The 21,023-nt window shown below is 34.8% G+C and overlaps 1 protein-coding gene across 1 annotated transcript in view; it reads right to left on the bottom strand.

Moving 5' to 3' along the window:
* Window positions 1–16,697, bottom strand: part of LOC137614619 (cuticle protein AM1199-like) — a 16,800-nt gene extending 103 nt beyond the window's left edge. Inside the window, exons 1-5 of the mRNA XM_068344318.1 lie at window positions 16,624–16,697; window positions 6,841–6,971; window positions 3,651–3,734; window positions 2,232–2,352; window positions 1–139 (exon numbers count right to left, since the gene is read on the bottom strand). The exon at window positions 1–139 is cut by the window's left edge and continues 103 nt beyond it. Coding sequence (XP_068200419.1) covers window positions 56–139; window positions 2,232–2,352; window positions 3,651–3,734; window positions 6,841–6,971; window positions 16,624–16,632 — 429 coding nt within the window. The 5' untranslated portion in view covers window positions 16,633–16,697 and the 3' untranslated portion in view covers window positions 1–55. The remainder of the gene's footprint in view (window positions 140–2,231; window positions 2,353–3,650; window positions 3,735–6,840; window positions 6,972–16,623) is intronic.
* Between the last annotated feature and the right edge of the window lie 4,326 nt (window positions 16,698–21,023).

Genomic DNA, 21,023 nt, shown 5'->3' on the forward strand with positions numbered 1-21,023 from the left:
AGATGACTATTAGTTTTGTTTTTCCTTTTTTTTTTTTTAGGGAGTTGTTATGACTTTACTGTTTCTTTAGTCTGGCTTCCAGGGCAGCGCGGGCTTCAGCCAGCTCCTGTAGGCGACGTTGTCTTTCGGCGAAGCGGATCTGGAGGAGACGAGGAAGAAGGAGAGGCGAGTGAGATTTTGTAAGAAGAATAAGGAGGGAAGAGGAATGAGAGACAAATGAGGGTCTGAAGAAGAAGAAGAAGATGAAGAGGCAAGTAAGGATTTGTAAGGAGAGGAATAAGAGACAAATGAGGGTCAGAAGAAGAGGAGGCAAGTGAGGATTTGTAAGAAGAGGAATAAGAGACAAATGAGGGTCTGAAGAAGAAGAAGAAGATGAAGAGGCAAGTAAGGATTTGTAAGGAGAGGAATAGAGACAAATGAGGGTCTGAAGAAGAAGAGGAGGCAAGTAAGGATTTGTAAGAAGAGGCATAAGAGACAAATGAGAGTCTGAAGAAGAAGAAGAAGATGAAGAGGCAAGTAAGGATTTGTAAGGAGAGGAATAAGAGACAAATGAGGGTCTGAAGAAGAAGAGGAGGCAAGTAAGGATTTGTAAGAAGAGGCATAAAGACAAATGAGAGTCTGAAGAAGAAGAAGAAGATGAAGAGGCAAGTAAGGATTTGTAAGGAGAGGAATAAGAGACAAATGAGGTCAGAAGAAGAAGAAGAGGCAAGTGAGGATTTGTAAGAAGAGGAATAAGAGACAAATGAGGGTCTGAAGAAGAAGAAGAAGATGAAGAGGCAAGTAGGATTTGTAAGGAGAGGAATAAGAGACAAATGAGGGTCTGAGAAGAAGAGAAGATGAAGAGGCAAGTAAGGATTTGTAAGGAGAGGAATAAGAGACAAATGAGGGTCTGAAGAAGAAGAAGAAGAGGAGGCAAGTAAGGATTTGTAAGAAGAGGAATAAGAGACAAATAAAGAAGAAGAAGAAGAAAAAGAAGAAGAAGAGGCAAGTAAGGATTTGTAAGAAGAGGAATAAGAGACAAATGAAGAAGAAGAAGAAGAAGAAGAAAAAGAAGAAGAAGGAGAAGAAGAAGAAGAAGAAGAAGAAGAGACAAATAAAGGCCTGAAGAAGAAAAAGAATAAGAAAAAGAGGAAAGAAAAAAGGAACAAGAGACAAGGAGGATCTGGCTGATCTGAAGATAAGAAGAAAAAGAAGAAAAGGAGTAAACGAGAAATAAATGTCTGAAAAAAGAAAAAGAAAAAGGAGAAGAAAAGACAACGAACAATTGGAGGATTTGATTCAGATGATGAGATAAAGGTTAAAGGTGTCTGGTTTCAGTTTGAGTTTCATCAGAATAGATGCTCATCAAAACGTCAGCTGGGCAAGCCCAACCACCGTCACTGTGGTGCCCAAACACAGCAGTGGCCTTCCCCAGTAAACAGCTTAAACTCACTGTCCTGGGATGGGATTGATCTGCTGCTTTGCAAATACTAGGCGAACACGTTACCTCTGTACTAGATATGTGAGGGTTCAATGGCTTTAGAGAAGAAGAAGAAGAAGAAGAAGAAGAAGAAGAAGAAGAAGAAGAAATTATAATAATAATAATAATAATAATAATAAGCATTGAAGGTATGGAAAAGGAAGAATCTGAAAAAAATTAGGTTTTGAAGAATCTGAAGAAGAGTTTGTAAAATTTGTATTTTAAAGACGTCCAAAATGGAAAAGTAATCGGAGTATCTGGTCACTCACTTAAGAGTAAGGGTCGATGCAGGTAAAATCTGACCCGTTTCGTTCTGCACGTTAAACAGTAAGTCACAGAGCCTAAAAACGAATAGGAATGCTATCTTTGGCAGTCTTAAGAGAAATAGTCGATTCAGTGAAATGTGACCCGTTTCGTTCTAAGCTTTACACAGTAAGTCGCAGAGCCTGGAAACGTATAGGCAATCTATCTTTAACAGTTCAAAGAGTAATGGTCGATTCAGTGAAATGTGATCCGTTTCGTTCTAAGCGTTAAAGAGAAAGTCAAAGGACCTGGAAAGGACCTTGTCGATTCAGTGAAAAGTGATCCATTTTATTTTACGCGTTAAACAGCAGGTCCCAGAGGCCGAAAAAGCATAGGCATGTTCTCTTTAACAGTCCTAAGACTAGTAAAATATACCAGATTAAGTAGCTAGTTTTATGAGCATTGCTAAATCTACAGTCACTTAACTAAAACTTTCTTCAGTCACTCAAGTTTTTCCCTAGAGCTTTACCTGTTCCAGATGCCATGGTTCGAGAGGATGGGGTGTTGGAAGCATATCGGAGATTGGCTCAAAACCATTCACACCGGCAGTGTAGGACAAAACGTGCACCTCGCCATTGGGATGGGTGAAGCTGGAGGACAAGAAGGGACCATGATACGATACAGTATTGCTCAAAAAATAAAATCTTTTGCTATACATTATATAGGATAATTTCTTTATTCATATTTATTGTTCTTTATCCATATACTAATACATAAAATGTGATATAAACTTATAACGCGACCTACGTAGAAATTTGCCATGTACAAATAAATTTTGAAACATTCGTATTTGACAATGTAAGTTTGAGAGCTTAAGGCTTCAATCAAAGGTGCTGAGGTGATAATGTGATTGAGTTACACCAAAGAGACTGTGGCAATAATGTGATTGAATGAATCCAAAGATGCTGTGGTGATAATGTGATTGAGTTACACCAAAGAGACTGTGGCAATAATGTGATTGAATGAATCCAAAGATGCTGTGGTGATAATGTGATTGAGTTACACCAAAGAGACTGGCGATAATGTGATTGAGTGCCTACAAAGATGCTGTGGTGATAATGTGATTGAATGCCTACAAAGGTTCTGTGGTAATACTATGATTCAATGACTCAAAAGAGGCTGTGGTAATTAGGTGACTGAGTGACTCAAAAGGGGCTGTGGTGATAATGTGATTCAATGACTCGAAAGAGGCTGTGGTAATTAAGTGAATGAGTGACACCAAAGGGGCTGTGGTAATAGGGTGATTCAATGACTCGAAAGAGGCTGTGATAATTAAGTGACTGAGTGACTCAAAAGGGGCTGTGGTGATAAGGCGATTGAGTGACTCTAAAGGGGCTGTGGTAATAAGGTGATTGAGGGACTCTAAAGGGGCTGGGATAATAAGGCGATTGAGTGACACCAAAGGGCTGATTGAGTGACTCTAAAGGGGCTGGGTTAATAAGGCGATTGAGTGACACCAAAGGGGCTATGGTAATAAGGTGATTGAGTGACACCAAAAGGGGCTGTGGTGATAACGTGATTGAGTGACTCTAGAGGGGCTGGTATATAAGGCGATTGAGTGACACCAAAGGGGCTATGGTAAAAAGGTGATTGAGTGACACCAAAAGGGGCTGTGGTGATAATGTGATTCAGTGACTCTAAAGGGGCTGGTATATAAGGCGATTGAGTGACACCAAAGAGGCTGTGGTAATAAGGCGATTGAGGGACACCAAAGGGGCTGTGGTAGTAAGTGACTGAGTGACATCAAAAGGGGTTGTGGTAATTAGGTGACTGAGTGACACTAAAGGGGTTCTGGTAATAAGGGGATTGAGTGACTCAAAAGGGGCTGTGGTGATAATGTGATTGAGTGACTTCATGCTCAAGGTCAAGAATGTGTTAAGTAACTTACGAATACTGTCCTTTGGTGACCATCTTTCCATGACCAGCGCGGGAAGAAGATTCAGATTTGCTCTGACCATCTCCGGTGACAATCCTGCAAGTTTACAAACGATTGAAATGAATCTTTGAGCGATATTATGTCCAAAAAGTCTAATAAAAATAAACTATAGAGCTTATTGGGCTAGGAAGTGGAAGCTAGTCTAAATGAAGGCTTTGGTAGCCTATTGGAAACGTCCTTTCTTAGCAATCTGTTGGATGGGGAATTCAAGCCTCGCTAAAACTCGATAGATTCTAGTTGTGTCTGTTGAGTCCACAACAAACATTGCCTGGCCCTCCCTGGTCCTAGCTTGATAAAGAGGGCTTTGGGTGCTGATTATATGTACATATGGTCAGTCTCTTAAGACAATGTCCTGTTCCTTGTCTCTGCCATTCATGAGTAACTTTTAAACCTTCAAGTAAAAGATCAACAATTGTCAACAAAGAGTTGCAATGTAACCAGGCCTAGAGAGTTGCCACAGTACGAACTAGAACTACATTTTTTCATGTGTTAATGTCTATGTAAGTAAATAAATACGGAAACAAGCAAAAATAAACAATAAATTCTCGCCTTTCTTTTCATAAATGCGTCAAATGATGTGTCTGTATTTAGACAGTCGATCAGATTTGCAACCAAAAATCGGTTGAAAACCAGAAGGTTGATACCTTTAAGAGTTATCATTATGATGAAAAAGTGAAGTCTACTGTGTATATATATATATATATATATATATTTATATATATATATATATATACAGTATATATATGAATACTGTATGTATATATATATATATATATATATATAACATCAACAAATACAGCCATTTCTAGTTCACTGCAGGACAAAGCTCTCATACATGTCTTTATTCATGTCTGGTGTTTGGCCAGTTACATCACCGCACTGGACCGCGTGAATAGGTGATGGTGGGATACTTCCGTGTGATCGTTCATAGCAAACCAACCTAGTACAGGTGTCCCTGACTACTACAGCTTTGCTGACCATGGCGATACGCAAACCCTTTCACCACGTTCATGTATCTACACTCAGAAAGGGGGATGTCTGTGTATATGTATATTTATATATATATATATATACAGTATATATATATATATATATATATATGTATGTGTGTGTGTGCGTCCGTGCTTACGCGTGCGCGCACGCATTACCTACAATCATCACTCAAAACAATTTCGAATATGTGCCAACCTCATTCAGATTGGAGAGTCATCTAACAACGTATAAAACAGGCTATAAAAAAGTAGAGAATTATGTTGATCGAGTTATCAGATTTACTGCGCCACAGAGAGAGAGAGAGAGAGAGAGAGAGAGAGAGAGAGAGAGAGAGGTGCCTCATGCAAATGATGTGGCGTGTGGAATACATAGTGAGTAGCAGTCATAAACAATCTCAGAAGGCTTTGGTTTCAAGAGGCATATAACCCCATATGAGAGAGAGAGAGAGAGGAGAGAGAGAGAGGGAGAGAGTGAGAGAGAGAGAGAGAGAGAGAGAGAGAGAGGGGGGGGGGACTGACGACGAACTAATATGCAGATTACCACGAAAGTTATTACAATAGTAAGAAGGCAAAGATATTAATGGTAAGTTCGGGGGAAAGCAGTTTAGTCATATTTGATAATAAAAAAGAAAAATAGTGGGTTGGTTCTGTCCAGTAGTCTAGCGTATATCTAATTTGAATAAGCATACTTAAAATCAAGCCATGAAAGTAAACTTATAGAACAATATAATAGATATACTTGTATAAGATATATACACACATACACACACACACACACACACATATATATATATATATATATATGCTCTTGTCTTTGTGTGATTTCGCCTGGGGCTCTGATCCCGAGGTCGTTAAGAGAATCCAGACATTAATGTATCAAAAATATATGGCTTATTTGAATATGAAAAACACGTCTAAATGTGCAAAATTTATCATTAATTGAATGCCAAGTAACAAACTACCAATTAGCTACGATGGTGAAGATGGGTTGATTTCAATTCTAAGTACAAAACACCTGAATTCGACAGGTATAAGTACAGAAGAATTGTCATTGACTTTTATCTTTTTCGTGGCCAAGTGGCTTAGTCACTGTCTATACAAGCTTGCCGACCAGGGTTCGATTCCCGGCCGGACCCAAGCTCTTGTCTTTGTGTGATTTCGCCTGGGGCTCTGATCCCGAGGTCGTTAAGAGAATCCAGACATTAATGTATCAAAAATATATATGGCTTATATATATAAATATATATATATATATATATATATGTGTGTGTGTGTGTGTGTCTGTGTATGTGTGTATGCGTATGTGTGTGTGCGTATTTCATAAACTAATACACACGCATACAGAATTTTTATTGCTAAGGTGTCAACAATAATTGAATTCAACTATATGGGAAAAATAATATTAGCCTATACATTTTACCAACATCTAATTTTTCCATCTTACCAATTTACCTAGATAAATTAAATAAAAACTATATTAGTTTAACTTCAAATGGATGGAAATAACTGTTTAAAAATTGTTCAAAATTATGACATATACCAAATAAATTCATCTGAATTCATTATAAGATGACATTCAAAACTGTTTTGACATTTTTAAAAGCGTTCAATAATAATAAGTTGGAAACTAACGTTTATCATTAGTCAAAATAGATCATACTGTACTAGAGTATTCCTACTCCACTCCCAATAGCCACACGAGCTTCTAAAATATCGTCAACATATAGTCATACGAGCTTCCGAAGTATCGTCAACAAATAGTCAAAAGAGCTTCCAAAACACCGTCAACATATAGTCATACGAGCTTCTAAAGTATCGTCAACACATATTAACACAAGCTTCCAAAATATCGTCAACATATATTCAAATGAGCTTCTAAATAATGCTCAACATATAGTCATACGAGCTTCCAAAGCATCGTCAACTTATATTAACACAAGCTTCTAAAATATAGTCAACATATAGTCATACGAGCTTCCAAAATATTCTCAACATATAGTCATACGAGCTTCCAAAATATCGTCAACATATATTCACATGAGCTTCCAAAATATGATCAACATATATTCAAATGAGCTTCTAAATAATGCTCAACATATAGTCATACGAGCTTCCAAAGTATCGTCAACATAAACAAGGCTTACGCTTACTTGAAACCGTAGGCTCCGTATGAATCAATGGGCTGCCTTTCGTCGACCAAGATCGGAACGATGTTTTCGATAGTTGCAGGTTTTTCGGGCCGGGCCAACACACACCCGATGAAGCAGGCTAGCAACAAGACCTGCAATTGATGGAGAAGTTAGTGGCAGAGTCCTTCAATCCTTCAAAATAAATCCTTCATGGATTTAAGAAGGAGATTTACTTTAGAGAAAGTTCTTACTGGCTTTCAGAGTAATCCTAAAGATTGATTTTATTGAAATAATCAGACGAAAAATCTTTCTCGTATAAAATATCTTTTAGTGAAATCATTTATAGAAATACAGTTGGACTAAGTTAATCAAAAATATAAAGACTTGACTTATGGTGCCAGAAGTCTATTAAGTTCCTTGGAAATTTATAAGTGGTCATATATATATATATATATATATATATATATATATATATATATATATATATATATATATATATATATATATATATATAGACACACACACACATATATATATACATATATATATATATACATACATATATATATATATATATATATATATATATATATATATATATATGTGTGTGTGTGTGTGTGTGTGTATTATATGATTATATCATATAAATATATTATATGATTATATATACATACATACATATATATATATATATATATATATATATATATATATATATATATATATATATATATATAACCTTCAAATCACATGACAATGGTATTCATATGATGTTATGATGTATCGAACCAACAGATTTGCGAAGAATTTTGACTAGTTTAAAGGTTTAAAGGCTGCTCATGAATGGCAGAGGCAAGGGATAGTGACATTGCCCTATCAAGCAAGACAATGCCCTAGAGACTGACCATATATACTAAATATGATCAGCGCCCAAGCAATCTCTCCACCCAAGCTAGGACCAAGGAAGACCAGGCAATGGCTTCTGATGACTCAGTAGATAGACCTATAGGGTCCCCTAACCACCCCAACCCTTAGCTCACAAGGATAGTGAGGTTGCAGCGACCAAAGGAACTAACGGGTTTGGGAGGGACTCGAACCCCAGTCTGGTAATCACCAGGCAAGGACGCTACCACCAGGCCACCACAACCCCAGAGCATTAAAATTAAAATAAAACAGGCCTGAATAAAATACTTGAGCCATATTAAATCTATTAAATCTAAAACTCAGTATGTTCATGTAAAAACCAGTTGGCAAACCCAGGCCTACATGGCTGAGGATTATGAAGCGTGAAGTAGATGATGATGAATGGCGAAGTATTGATTTAAAAGCTCAAGATGGAGACGACTGGCGAAATCTAACCGAGGCCCTTTGCGTCAATAGGCGTTGGAGGAGATGCTGATGATGATGATGATAAAAATCAGTTTATAGATTATTATTATTATTATTATTATTATTATTATTAACTAAGCTACAACCCTAGTTGGAAAAGCAAGATGGTATAAGCCCAAAGGCTCCAACAGGGAATAATAGCCCTGTGAGGAAAGGAAATAAGGAAATAAATAAACGATATAAGAAGAAATGAAAAATTAAAACAAGATATTTTAAAAACATTAACATTAAAAAAAAAATTTGATATATAAACTATAAAAAAACTTATGTAATCCTGTTCAACATAAAAACATTTGCTGCGAGTTTGAACTTTTGAAGTTCTACTGATTTTATAGATAATTTTTATTTTTAAGTTATATTTTTCTTATACCTTATATTTACTATAATTCTATTTTACTCTTTAGCATTAATGTAAATAATTTTCTCTTCCTAATTTTAATCCTGGCAGCTCTGTACGAGTTGAACTCAGTTCACTGATACGTGTAAATCTCCAGTAGAGTTCTCTTGCTTGAGGATACACTCGGGTACATTATTCTATCACATTTCTCCTCTTGCTTTTTATAAAAGTTCTTATAGATTATATATGAAATATCTATTCTAATGTTGTTGCTGTTTTTAAAATATTTTACTTTAACTGTCCATTTAATTACTTCTCTTGTAGTTCGTTTCTTTATTTCCTTTCCTCACAGGGCTATTTTTCCCTATTGGAGCCCTTACAAGGTTTATAGCATCTTACTTTTCCAATAAGGGAGGTAGGTTAGCTAATAACAATATCAATAATAATAATAATAATAATAATAATAATAATAATAATTACTTCTCTTGTAGTTTGTTTCCTTACTTCCTTTCCTCACTGGGCTATTTTTCCCAGTTGTAGCACTTACAGGGTTTATAGCATCCTGCTTTTCTAACAATGGACGTAGCTTTGCTAATAATAATAACAATAATAATAATAATAATAATAATAATAATAATTACTTCTCTTGTAGTCTATTTATTTCCTTATTTCCTTTCCTCACTGGGCTATTTTTCCGTGTTGGAGCCTCCAGGCATATAGCAACCTGCTTTTCCAACTAGTGATGTAGCTTAGCTAATAATAACAACAATAATAATAATAATAATAATAATAATAACAATAAAAATTACTTTTCTTGTAGTTTGGTTGTTTCCTTACTTCGTTTTCTCACTGGGCTATTTTCTCTGTTGAAGTCCTTACAGGGCTTATAGCATCCCGCTTTTCCAGTCAGGGATGTAACTTGGCTAGTAGTAGTAGTAGTAGTAGCAGTAGTAGTAAAACATTTTATTTTAACTCGTCCATTACTTCTCTTGTAGTTTTTCCTTATTTCCTTTCCTCACAGGGCTATTTTTCTCTGTTGAAGTCCTTACAGGGCTTATAGCATCCTGCTTTTCCAGTCAGGGATGTAACTTAGCTAATATTAATAGTAGTAGTAGTAGTAGTAGTAGTAGTAGTAATAATAATAATAATAATAATAATAATAAAACAATTCCACAAGGTTCTGTGGTAGGAAGAAGAGCGTGCGCGGTCAGATAGCTTATTCCTGATAGTCATCAGCTGCTTTCTGATAGTCAGGTGTTTGACAGCCCTCCCGAAATTTACGAGGATGACTTAGACGTTCTTATGGATCTTAATTTGGACCTTTTAATACCCCCGAGGCTGGCCATGATCCCTGCCGCTAAACGCTGGTATCAGAAAGGATTTAAATCGAACGTTTTGAGATCCAACTGCAGAACGTTTTAATCATTTGTCTGGAGACCGAATTGGGAATTTTTTTTTTTTTATTGTGAGCGAATATATTTGTTGGGTGAGCTAGAAATATATTCAAAATGGTTAATAAAAAAGTTGAGGCTTGTTTTTTTATTATCAGTGAATATATTTGTTAGAAAAATTAGAAATATATTTAAAATGGTTAATAAAAAAAGTTGAGGCTTGTTTTTTTACTATCAGTGAATATATTTGTTGAGAAACTTAGAAATATATTTAAAATGGTTAATGAATAAAAAAGTTGAGGCTTGTTTTTTTATCATCAGTGAACATATTTGTTGAAAAAATTAGAAATATATTTAAAATGGTTTCATTAACATTGGGGCTTAATATTATTTGAAAATCTTCGATAGATCTATTAAAAAAAATAAAGGAACGTAGTAATTGAAAGGGGTCATTTCAGTATGCGAAAAAATATGAAATAAATAGAAATATATCATGAGTGAATATTTTTGTTGGGAGAACTAGAAATATATATAAAATGGTTTCATTAACGTTGAGGCTTGATATTATTGGAAAATATAGACAGATCCATTTATAAAAAGCAAAAGAAAAGAAATGAGATCATCAAAAGTGGTCATTTCAGTATGCAAAAAAGATGAAAAATTGGAAATTCCTCATGAGTGAATATTTTTGTTGGTAAAATCAGAAATATATTTTAAATGGTTTCATTAACATTGAGGATTAATATTATTTGAAAATCTTCAACAGATCTATTTGAAAAAAAAAGCAAAAGAAAAATGAGATTATTAAAAGGGGTCATTTCAGTATGCAAAAAAATATGAAAAATTGGAAAGCTATCATGAGTGAATATTCTTTGGTACGAGAACTAGAAATATATATTAAATGGTTTCATTAACATTGAGGCTTGACATTATTGGAAAATCTAGACAGATCCATTTATAAAAAGCAAAAAAATAAATAAAGTTATTGAAAGGGGTCATCTCAGTACGCAAAAATTATGAAAAATTGGAAAAATATAAAGGTTGAAACACTCATTGTTGGTTTTTTTTTCTTTATAAGATAAAAATGATTTAATACCATAAAACAAAAATATACGAATGTCATAGGCTATACTCAATTCATGAACATCTACGATAACTTTGAATGTATAAAATCATGTTGTAATAGACAATTGAGTCAAAGAAGAAATTGTAATCTGATTGATTGTAAAATATTCTGAATATCTCAATATTTTAACACCAGCATTATAAAGAAAACTTATTCTTTTATTAATATTATTATTATTACTTGCTAAGCTACAGCCCTAGTTGGAAAAGCAGGATGCTAAAAGCCTAAGGGCTCCAACAGGGAAAAATAGCCAAGTGAGGAAAAGAAACAAGGAAATAAACTAAAAAGGTAAGTAATGAACAATTAAAATAGAATATCCTACGAACATTAACAACATTAAATTATATCTATCATATATAAACTATAGAAATTTAAAAATATCAAGAGGAAGAGAAGTAAGATAGAATAGCGTACTCGAGTGTACCCTCAAGCAAGAGAACTCTAACCCAAGACAGCGGAAGATCATGGTACAGAGGCTATGACACTACCGAAGACTAGAGAACAATGGATTGATTTTTAAGAGTCCTTCTCCTAAAAAGAGCTGCTTATAATAGTTTTGCCATCGTTTATGTTATACATTAAAAACGTACTTGGATATATATATATATATATATATATATATATATATATATATATATATATATATATATATATATATAGACTCCAAATCTTTTTAATATTCGTTTATAAGTCGCAGAGATATTTGTTTGAAAATTACCTATCTTAAACCGCTGTCTTTGGAAACATCAGGTTATCAAAAACCTATTCAAAATAATAAACTACAGAAACTATGTTAAATTCTTCTCTTTAAACTATGTTAAATTCTTCTCTTTAAACTTTGTTAAATTCTTCTCTTTAATCTATGTTAAATTCTTCTCTTTAAACTATGTTAAATTCTTCTCTTTGAACTATGTTAAATTCTTCTCTTTAAACTTTGTTAAATTCTTCTCTTTGAACTATGTTAAATACTTCTCTTTGAACTATGTTAAATTCTTCTCTTTAAACTATGTTAAATTCTTCTCTTTAAACCATGTTAAATTCTTCTCTTTGAACTATGTTAAATTCTTCTCTTTAAACTTTGTTAAAATCTTCTCTTTGAACTATGTTAAATACTTCTCTTTGAACTATGTTAAATTCTTCTCTTTAAACTATGATAAATTCTTCTCTTTAAACTATCAGTATTTCGATCCCTGATTACTTGAGTCAAACCTACGCTTATCACATGAAAAAATAATATGTCGCACCATCTTTCAGAAATACACAAAGGTAATAAGCCTATCATAGCAATTTCATAACATGAATATGTATTTCTAATGTTAAAAGAAGCAGAGAAACGGACACATCTGCAAACACATGACTGCACATATCTTTCTCTCTCTCTCTCTCTGTATGAATACAAGGTTAAGACCCAGATGGAGAGAGAGAGAGAGAGAGAGAGAGAGAGAGAGAGAGAGAGAGAGAGAGAGAGAGAGAGGAGGCGGCATCAGAATCTCCCACCATCACCACCCTTCAGGCCTTAGAGGGAGAGAGAGAAGGCATCAGAATCTCCCAACATCACCACCCTTCAAGCCTTAGAGGGAGAGAGAGAAGGCATCAGAATCTCCCAACATCACCACCACCCTCCCAGCCTTAGATGGAGAGAGAGAAGGCATCAGAAGAATCTCCCACCATCACCACCAGAAAAGAAAGAAAAGAAAGAAAAAAGAGAAAAAAAGAAGAAGAATAGTAATAGTATTAATTCCTTATAAGGAAAGTGACGGAAGAAATTATTAATTGAGGTTCCTTACCTGGCTAATGAGACGGCTTATAAGATGAAAAGAATAAAAATATTTTTTTTTACCTTCTCTTTAAGACTATCCGTTACGGATGCAAAAAATAATCGCTTTCATTACTCGCATATCAAATTATCTTGGAAGCGAAACGACGAACTTTTTGTCAACTCAGCATCTTTTACTTGATTGTAAATTCTCACGTCCTCGGACGCGAGCGGCGATGGCCCATTTACGTGTGGCTGCAGGCAAAGTCTAAAAAAGAAGTGGATCTCATAGGTACTGCAGGTAGCCATCGAAATGACAGGCGGAAAGAAGCCTTGGGCTATAATCCAATTCTTTTTAGTGAGGTAGATTTGGACAGACTCGCAGGGGCACCCTTTCAGCTCGAAAAAGTTTCCTGATCGCTGATTGGTTTGGACAAGAATATTCTAACCAATCAGATAGCAGGAAACTTTTCCGAGCTAAAAGGACACTGCTGCGAGTCCGTGCAAATGCACCTCATTAAAAAAAATTGAGTATAGATATGGTCGCTGGCAGTGACGTAGCCAGGATCCAGAAAAAGAACTTCGCTAGATCTTGGGCGTAGCTAAGGAGGAAGGGCCCCTCCTTAAAAATGCCCCCACCCCCCTGAGCATCCATGAGAGGGGGTGTCCTCCAAGCAACTTCCAAGAGATGGGGAAGCTCCAAAGCTTATAGGAAAAATAATTATTAATCCTCCTAGCTCCAAAGCAACCTCCAAGAGAAGGGGGTGGGGCTCAAAAGCAACTTCCAAGAGAGGAGGGGTGCTCCAAAGTAACCTCCAAGAGAAGTGGGGCGCTCCAAAGCAACCTCCAAGAGAAGGGGTCCCTCCAAAGCATCCTCCTAGAGAGGCGGGCGCTCCAAAGCAACCTCCAAGAGAAGGGGGTGCACTCCAAAGCAACTTCCAAGCGAGGAGCGGCTCTTCAAAGCAAACTCCAAGAGAGAGAGAGAGGGGGGGGGAGGGTCATCACGGCAGTGTTAGAAAATAAAGAGAGAGAGAGGGGGGAGGGTCTTCAAGGCAGTGTTAGAAAATAAAATTATGTAAGAATACATTTACAATTACCAAACTCATCAAGGTATTTGGGGGGCTCTTCCCTAACTCAGTAGTGGCATACCTAAAGGTGGGAGTGGGACCCTTCTTGGAAATGCACCTAGGGTTACCATGAGAGGAGGGGGAGCTCTAAAGCAGGGTCAAATGATGAAAGTATTCAACTATACATTTAAAAATACCCCTTTCTAATACCTTAGCGTGGTGGAAGGGTTTGCATATCGCCATGATCAGCAAAACTGCACTATACTAATTTTTTTTAATGAGACGCATTTGCACTGACTCACAGGGGTGCCCTTTTAGCTCGGAAAAGTTTCCTGCTCTCTGATTGGTTAGAATTATCTTGTCCAACCAATCAGCTTGCATGAAACGTTTCCGAGCTAAAAGGGCATCCCTCACAGCGGTGCCCTTTTAGTTCGGATAAGTTTCCTACTAACTGATTGGTTAGAATTATTTTGTCCAACCAATCAGCTTGTAGGAAACTTTCCCGAGCTAAAAGGGCACCCTTGAGCATCAGTGCAAATGCGCCTCATTAATAAAAATTAGAGTATAGTCAGGGCCACCCATACTAGGTTGGTTGTCTGTGAACAATCAGACGAAAATATCCTACATCACCAATCCGCAGTGGCAAGAGTGTTGTTGAAACCTGGCTAAACGCTTGAGGTCTTTGTCCAGCAGTGGACTAGAAATGGCTGCATTTGGTGTTGTTGTTATTAAAATCATCACTAAACCAGTGGTAGCACAAATCTCTGGCTACGCCCATGGTCGCTGGGGGAAAATAATGGACATTGAATGAGAGAAGCAATTCTCTTTGGGTTTAACCAAAGATTAATGACCTCAATTTCTTGATAGATAGATAGATAGATAATTTATTGACCACAGCTACAAAGTTTTACCATACGCAGATAACGTAAAACAAAATGCCCATAAAGTTACTCCTTTACAATTATTCTTTATCAAACAGCAGTAGTCCACATAATAACAATATATAAAAGAATACAGACAAAATATACAAATAACTCTACACCATCAAAATCTCCTGGATTAATTTACATGTCTTATCAAAAGTTTTGCAATGCCAGTAACCAATCGACGGAAACAAGTCATTTGCTCTTTTAAATTCTAAATAAATACAATACTGGAACGCCACTAACTAATTTCTAAGCAGGAATCAGCAATTTAATCTGGAAGAAAATAATCATTCAGTTCTATGCTTCATTATATTTACATCAATGCGACATCGATATTCCATTCGGAAGACATGACCGAGGAGCAAAAAACAACATGGAGCCGGCAGTAAAAAGTATTGGAACATTTGGTTTTGTATGGTTAAAGCATCCTAAAAACGTACAAAACCCCCTAAATTGCTCTGGAACTCGCATGCATATGTTTATTGTGCAGTCGAGAGCACGGTGACATATTTTTACCAACCGGAAGAGAAGAAACACATGTTCTCCAAGCGAGAACACCATTGCATTGACCATACGTAGAGGTAGATCAGAGAGGAACATCAGAGTTGTACAATTCGCGAGCCTTCGGGCATACCTATGGAACATTGGGATTTTCTGGAGACGCAAGAATCTGCACTGGCAAAGTCTTGTATAAGATTTGAAGCTTGATCTAACATATATAAAGACTACGGAATAAATGCCTGCTTAAAGCTTTAATTCATTATATGACAATAAAGGAATGAAATAAATCTTGAATATTGCCTCAACTTTCAACTGTAGAAAATGGAAGTCTCGCATATGGTTTCATGTTTGATCTACCAAGTATGCAAATATTACAGTAAAACTTGACACACAAAGACATGCTTAAAGCTTTTAACTTATTAATGACGCTACACAACCAAAATACATGTTGAATATTGCCTTAACTTTACTGCAGAAATGAAAAAAAAAAAAAAAAAAAAAATGAATCAGTTAAAATCACTGGCAAAGTCCGGCTTACGATCTCAAGCTTGATCTATCAAATATACAAAAACAATGATTGTCAAGCAAATGCCTGCTTAAAAGCTTTTAACTTATTAATGACGCTACACGACGGAAATAAATGAATATTGCCTTAACTTTCGACTGCAGAAAATGGGCATTGATGCTACAAGACGAATGCATAAAAAGGTCAGTTTGGTCTCATCTTAATTAGCCAAAGAGACAAGTGATTACCGCTAATGGCTGATCAGAGGACTGGTACAAGACATTTATTAGCCTGTGATTACCCCCGCCTGGGTGGCTGCAGTCCTCAAAGACAACATTAATTCAGAAAGCTCGTTAAATGAAGATTTGTTAAAAATTCGGTGTTGCTAAGCTTATGGGTACTATTGAATGTTCAGTCATTCATGGTGTTCAAGATCATTTTGAATGCATAGTTATTATTCATGGTGTTCAAGAAAATTTTGAATATCCAGTCATTATTTATAGCGTTTAAAATAATTTACATCGAACCATAACTTACATCTTTTAAAGACAAAAATCCTTTTTTTTTTCATTATGTCGCCAAAGTGCTATCAACTTCTCGCCAGAACGCGCTGCGCTAAAGAACAGAATTTGCGCAAAAGAACAACCTTTGCGCAAAAGAACAACATTTGCTCAAAAGCACAACCTTTGCGCAAAAGAACAACATTTGCGCAAAAGAACAACCTTTGCGCAAAAGAACCACCACCTTCGAAGTCCCTTTAATAGGCGCAGATCAAAGTCCAAACAAAACAAATTGGTTTAACTTACGAGCTTCATTTTGAAATTTCGTTTTCGGAGGGGGGAATCGATGCGAACAGATTGAAGAAAGGAAGAAGTGTGACTCGTCCATGGTCCAAGCCACACTTTTATAGGGACGGCTACTCTAACTTGCCTCTGGAGGACCTTCGCTTGCTCTCTCTCTCTCTCTCTCTCTCTCTCTCTCTCTCTCTCTCTCTCTCTCTCTCTCTGCCCCTTGTTAAAGGGGGGCTCATGCACACTGAATAAGAAGAGAGAGAGAGGTTTTGGGGGAAAGGAAAGTAGAATTATTGGGGAAGGAGAAATGACGAATATAAGGACGAATCTGAAGAGACTGGGGCACTTGATGAGGTTAAAAGAAGAGGAAGATCAGGAAGAAGAGAAGAAGAAGAGAAGAAGGCAGAAGAAAGAGGTGGGGGGGATTAACATGAAAGGTTTACATATTTTTTGCTGATCTGATAGTCAGAATTGAAGGCTCTCAGATGCTAGAGGATTTGCCACGCGAAAGGCAATGTGTGTGTCTTAAATTTTATGACCCATCGGCCCTTATGGGAATGTTAAGTATTTTTGCAGACCAATCACGTCAGTAGTCAATTTATTTCCATGTTTTTTTTTTCACTTCCCATTTTATTTTTTTCTTACTTGGTTTTATATCCTCCAATTTTGGCAAAAAAAAAGTGGCCTTCTGATAAAATACATATTTTCGTTTTCTTAGATGGACTTGGAAAATTTAAGTTCATAGTTGGATTAATCGTAAATAATAATTTGTATTATAAATTGCATAAGTGTATATATATATATATATATATATATATATATATATATATATATATATATATATATATATATATATATATATATATATATATATATATATATATATATGTATATATATATATATATATATATATATACTGTGTACACACATATATATATAGATATACACACACATATATATATATACATATATATATATATATATATATATATATATATATATATACATATATATATACATATATACTGTATGTATATATATAAATATATATACATATATACATATATATATATATATATATATATATATATATATATATATATATATATTCCTTTCTGAGTGGCGATACCTTACCGCGGTGAAAGGGTTTGTGTATCGCCATGATCAGCAAAGCTGCACTAGTCAGGGGCACCCATACTAGGTTGGTTTCCTATGAGCGATCAGATTAAACTCTCTTACCATCATCAATCTGCAGTGACCAGCGCGGTGATGGAAATTGGCCAAATCCTAGACGTGAATAAGGACATGTCTGGGGCCTCTGTCCTGCAGTGGACTAAAAACGGCCACATTTGTTAAGTTTAAATTCATTAATCTTAATGTTAAACGTTTTATGTTACTCCAGAGAAAATGAAATTAGTGGTTTTACAGACAATTTATTATTATTATTATTATTATTATTATTATTTATTTATTTATTTATGATTATTATTTTTATTATTAATATTATTATTATTATTATTATTATATATCATTATTATCATTATTATTATTATTAGCTAATCTACAACCCTAGTTGGAAAAACACGATGCTACAAGCCCAAGGGCTCCAACAGGGAAAAATACCACAGTGATAAAAGGAAATAAGGAAATAAATAAACTATATAAGTAATGAACAATAAAAAAAAAATATTTTAAGAACAGTAACACCAATAAAAAAAGACCTTTTATATATAAACTATAAAAAACAGACATGTCAGCCTAGTCAACCTAAAAAAAACCATTTGCTGCAAGTTTGAACTTTTGAAGTTTTAAAAATTCAAATCTAGATTGAAGACGGATTGCCATTTTAGACTTTTATCGTCGACTTTAATTAAAAAGGATTTGATTTTATAAGGTTTAAGGAGTCAATTAAAATAGCTGGGAAGAAACTTTGTGAGGTTCCTACAGATTCCTACGCGCGCTGAGGAACGTGGCTTCAATCATTTCGACAGCCATCATTTCTCACATATTGCAATGTTTATAGATAGATAAATAGATAGATAGATAAATAGATAGATAAAAAGATACATAGATAGATACATAGATAGATACATACATACATACATAAAGAGATAGATAAATAGATAGATAGATAGATAAATAAATAGATAAATAGACAGATAGGTACATAAATAGATAAATAAATAGATAGATAGATAGATAGATAAATATATAGATAGATAAATAGATAAATAGATAGATAGATAGATAGATAGGCCCATAAATAGATAAATAGATATACATAAATAGATAGATAGATAGATAAATAGATAGATAAATAGATAAATGGATATACATGAATAGATAAATGGATATACATAAATAGATAGATAGATAAATAGACAGATAAATAGATACATAAATAGATAGATATATAAATAATCTATTGACCACAGTTACAAAGTTTTACCATATATATACAACGCACAATAAAACGCCCAAAGAGTTACCCGCTTACAATCATTCTTTATCAAACAGCTATAGTCCACATAATAACATCACACTTTTATAAAAAAAAAAAAAAAAAACCGTAATTTAATTGGAAATTCTCCGTAAAAGTATACTGTTCTCAACCGTATTTCAGTAGAATACAGGCGACCGTAATTTGACCTTATTTTGGTATTATCTTTTACGGGTTGGTGACCGTAATATCACTCTTTTGATACAATATAACTTTTTTTTAAGACGGTGAAGATCCTGGAAAAAATGTTGACAGACATTTGCCAATTTTTTTAACGCATTTTATTATTATTATTATTATTATTATTATTATTATTACTAGCCAAGCTACAACCCTAGTTGGAAAAGCAAGATGCTATAAGCCCAAGGGCTCCAATAGGGAAAAATAGCCCAGTGAGGAAGGGAAATGAGGAAATAAATAAATGATGAGAATAAATTAACAATAAATCATTCTAAAAACAGTAACAACGTCAAAACAGATATGTTATATATAAACTATAAAAAGACTCTTGTAAGCCTGGTCAACATAAAAACATTTGCTCCAACTTTGAACTTTTGAAGTTCTACTAATTCAACTACCCGATTTGGAAGATCATTCCACAACTTGGTCACAGCTGGAATAAAACTTCTAGAATACTGTGTAGTAATGAGCCTCATGATGGAGAAGGCCTGGCTATTAGAATTAATTGCCTGCTTTTTAACAATATATAAAAGATCACAGACAAAATATTATACAGAAGATGAATCAGGCAACCACATTAACTATACACCATCAAAATCTCATTGATTAATTTACATACTTTATCAGAAGTTAAAGTTTTTTCAAAAAAGTTCCTCTACTTTGATATTATAATGGATACTAAAAGGACATACCTCAACTTGTTGAGGGTCATGGTGGCCAATGTGGTAACGTCCCAAACCGGTGATCGCCAGACTGGGGTTCGAGTCCCACGCAAACTCGCTAGTTTCTTTGGTTGGTGCAACCATACCATCCTTGTGAACTAAGGATGAGGGGGTTTGGGGGAGCCTATAGGTCTATCTGCTGAGTCATCAGCAGCCATTGCTTGGCCCTCATTGGTCCTAGCTTGGGTGGAGAGGGGGCTTGGGCGCTGATCATATGTATATGTGGTCAGTCTCTAGGGCATTGTCCTGCTTGATAGGACAATGTCACTGTCCTTTGCCTCTGCCATTCATGAGCGGCCTTTAAACCTTCAAACTACATGTCTTTCACAGAATTATGAAGACGAATACATATCAGTCTGTTGGTTTGACTACGGGTTATGCATTTTAAGCACTCTCTCTCTCTCTCTCTCTCTCTCCTCTCTCTCTCTCTCTCTCTCTCTCTCTCTCTCTCTCTCTCTCTCTCTCTGTGATATCCTTTCACATAAATATAGAAAGTATTTGTACAATTGATTCAAAACATTTTTCTAATTTTTAGTCTTCATCTCTCTCTCTCTCTCTCTCTCTCTCTCTCTCTCTCTCTCTCTCACAGAAATCTATGGAATATTTTATGCAATCAATTTCATTTAATTTTCTTAATTTTCAGATCAATTAGAAATTCCTCAGACTTTAGTCTTTTTTTCAACTTTCGAATAAAAATTCTTTAGAATTTCGGAAGAAAATTCTTAAGACTTTATACCGTTATCGTTCATTAGTAAAGAAAAGTCTAACTAAAAGATATGTGTCCCAACGAGTGGAGAAGTTTTATTAAAAAAAAAAAAAATCAAATCAGCCACTTAAACTGATTTCTAAAACAAGATTTCACATCTATATATATATATATATATATATATATATATATATATATATATATATATATCTATATATGTATATATATAGATATATGTATATATATATGTATATATATATACATACATATATATACATATATATATATATATACATATATTATATA

The sequence above is a fragment of the Palaemon carinicauda genome, chromosome 21 (genome assembly GCF_036898095.1).
Source record: "Palaemon carinicauda isolate YSFRI2023 chromosome 21, ASM3689809v2, whole genome shotgun sequence".
Taxonomy (NCBI): Eukaryota; Metazoa; Arthropoda; class Malacostraca; order Decapoda; family Palaemonidae; genus Palaemon; species Palaemon carinicauda.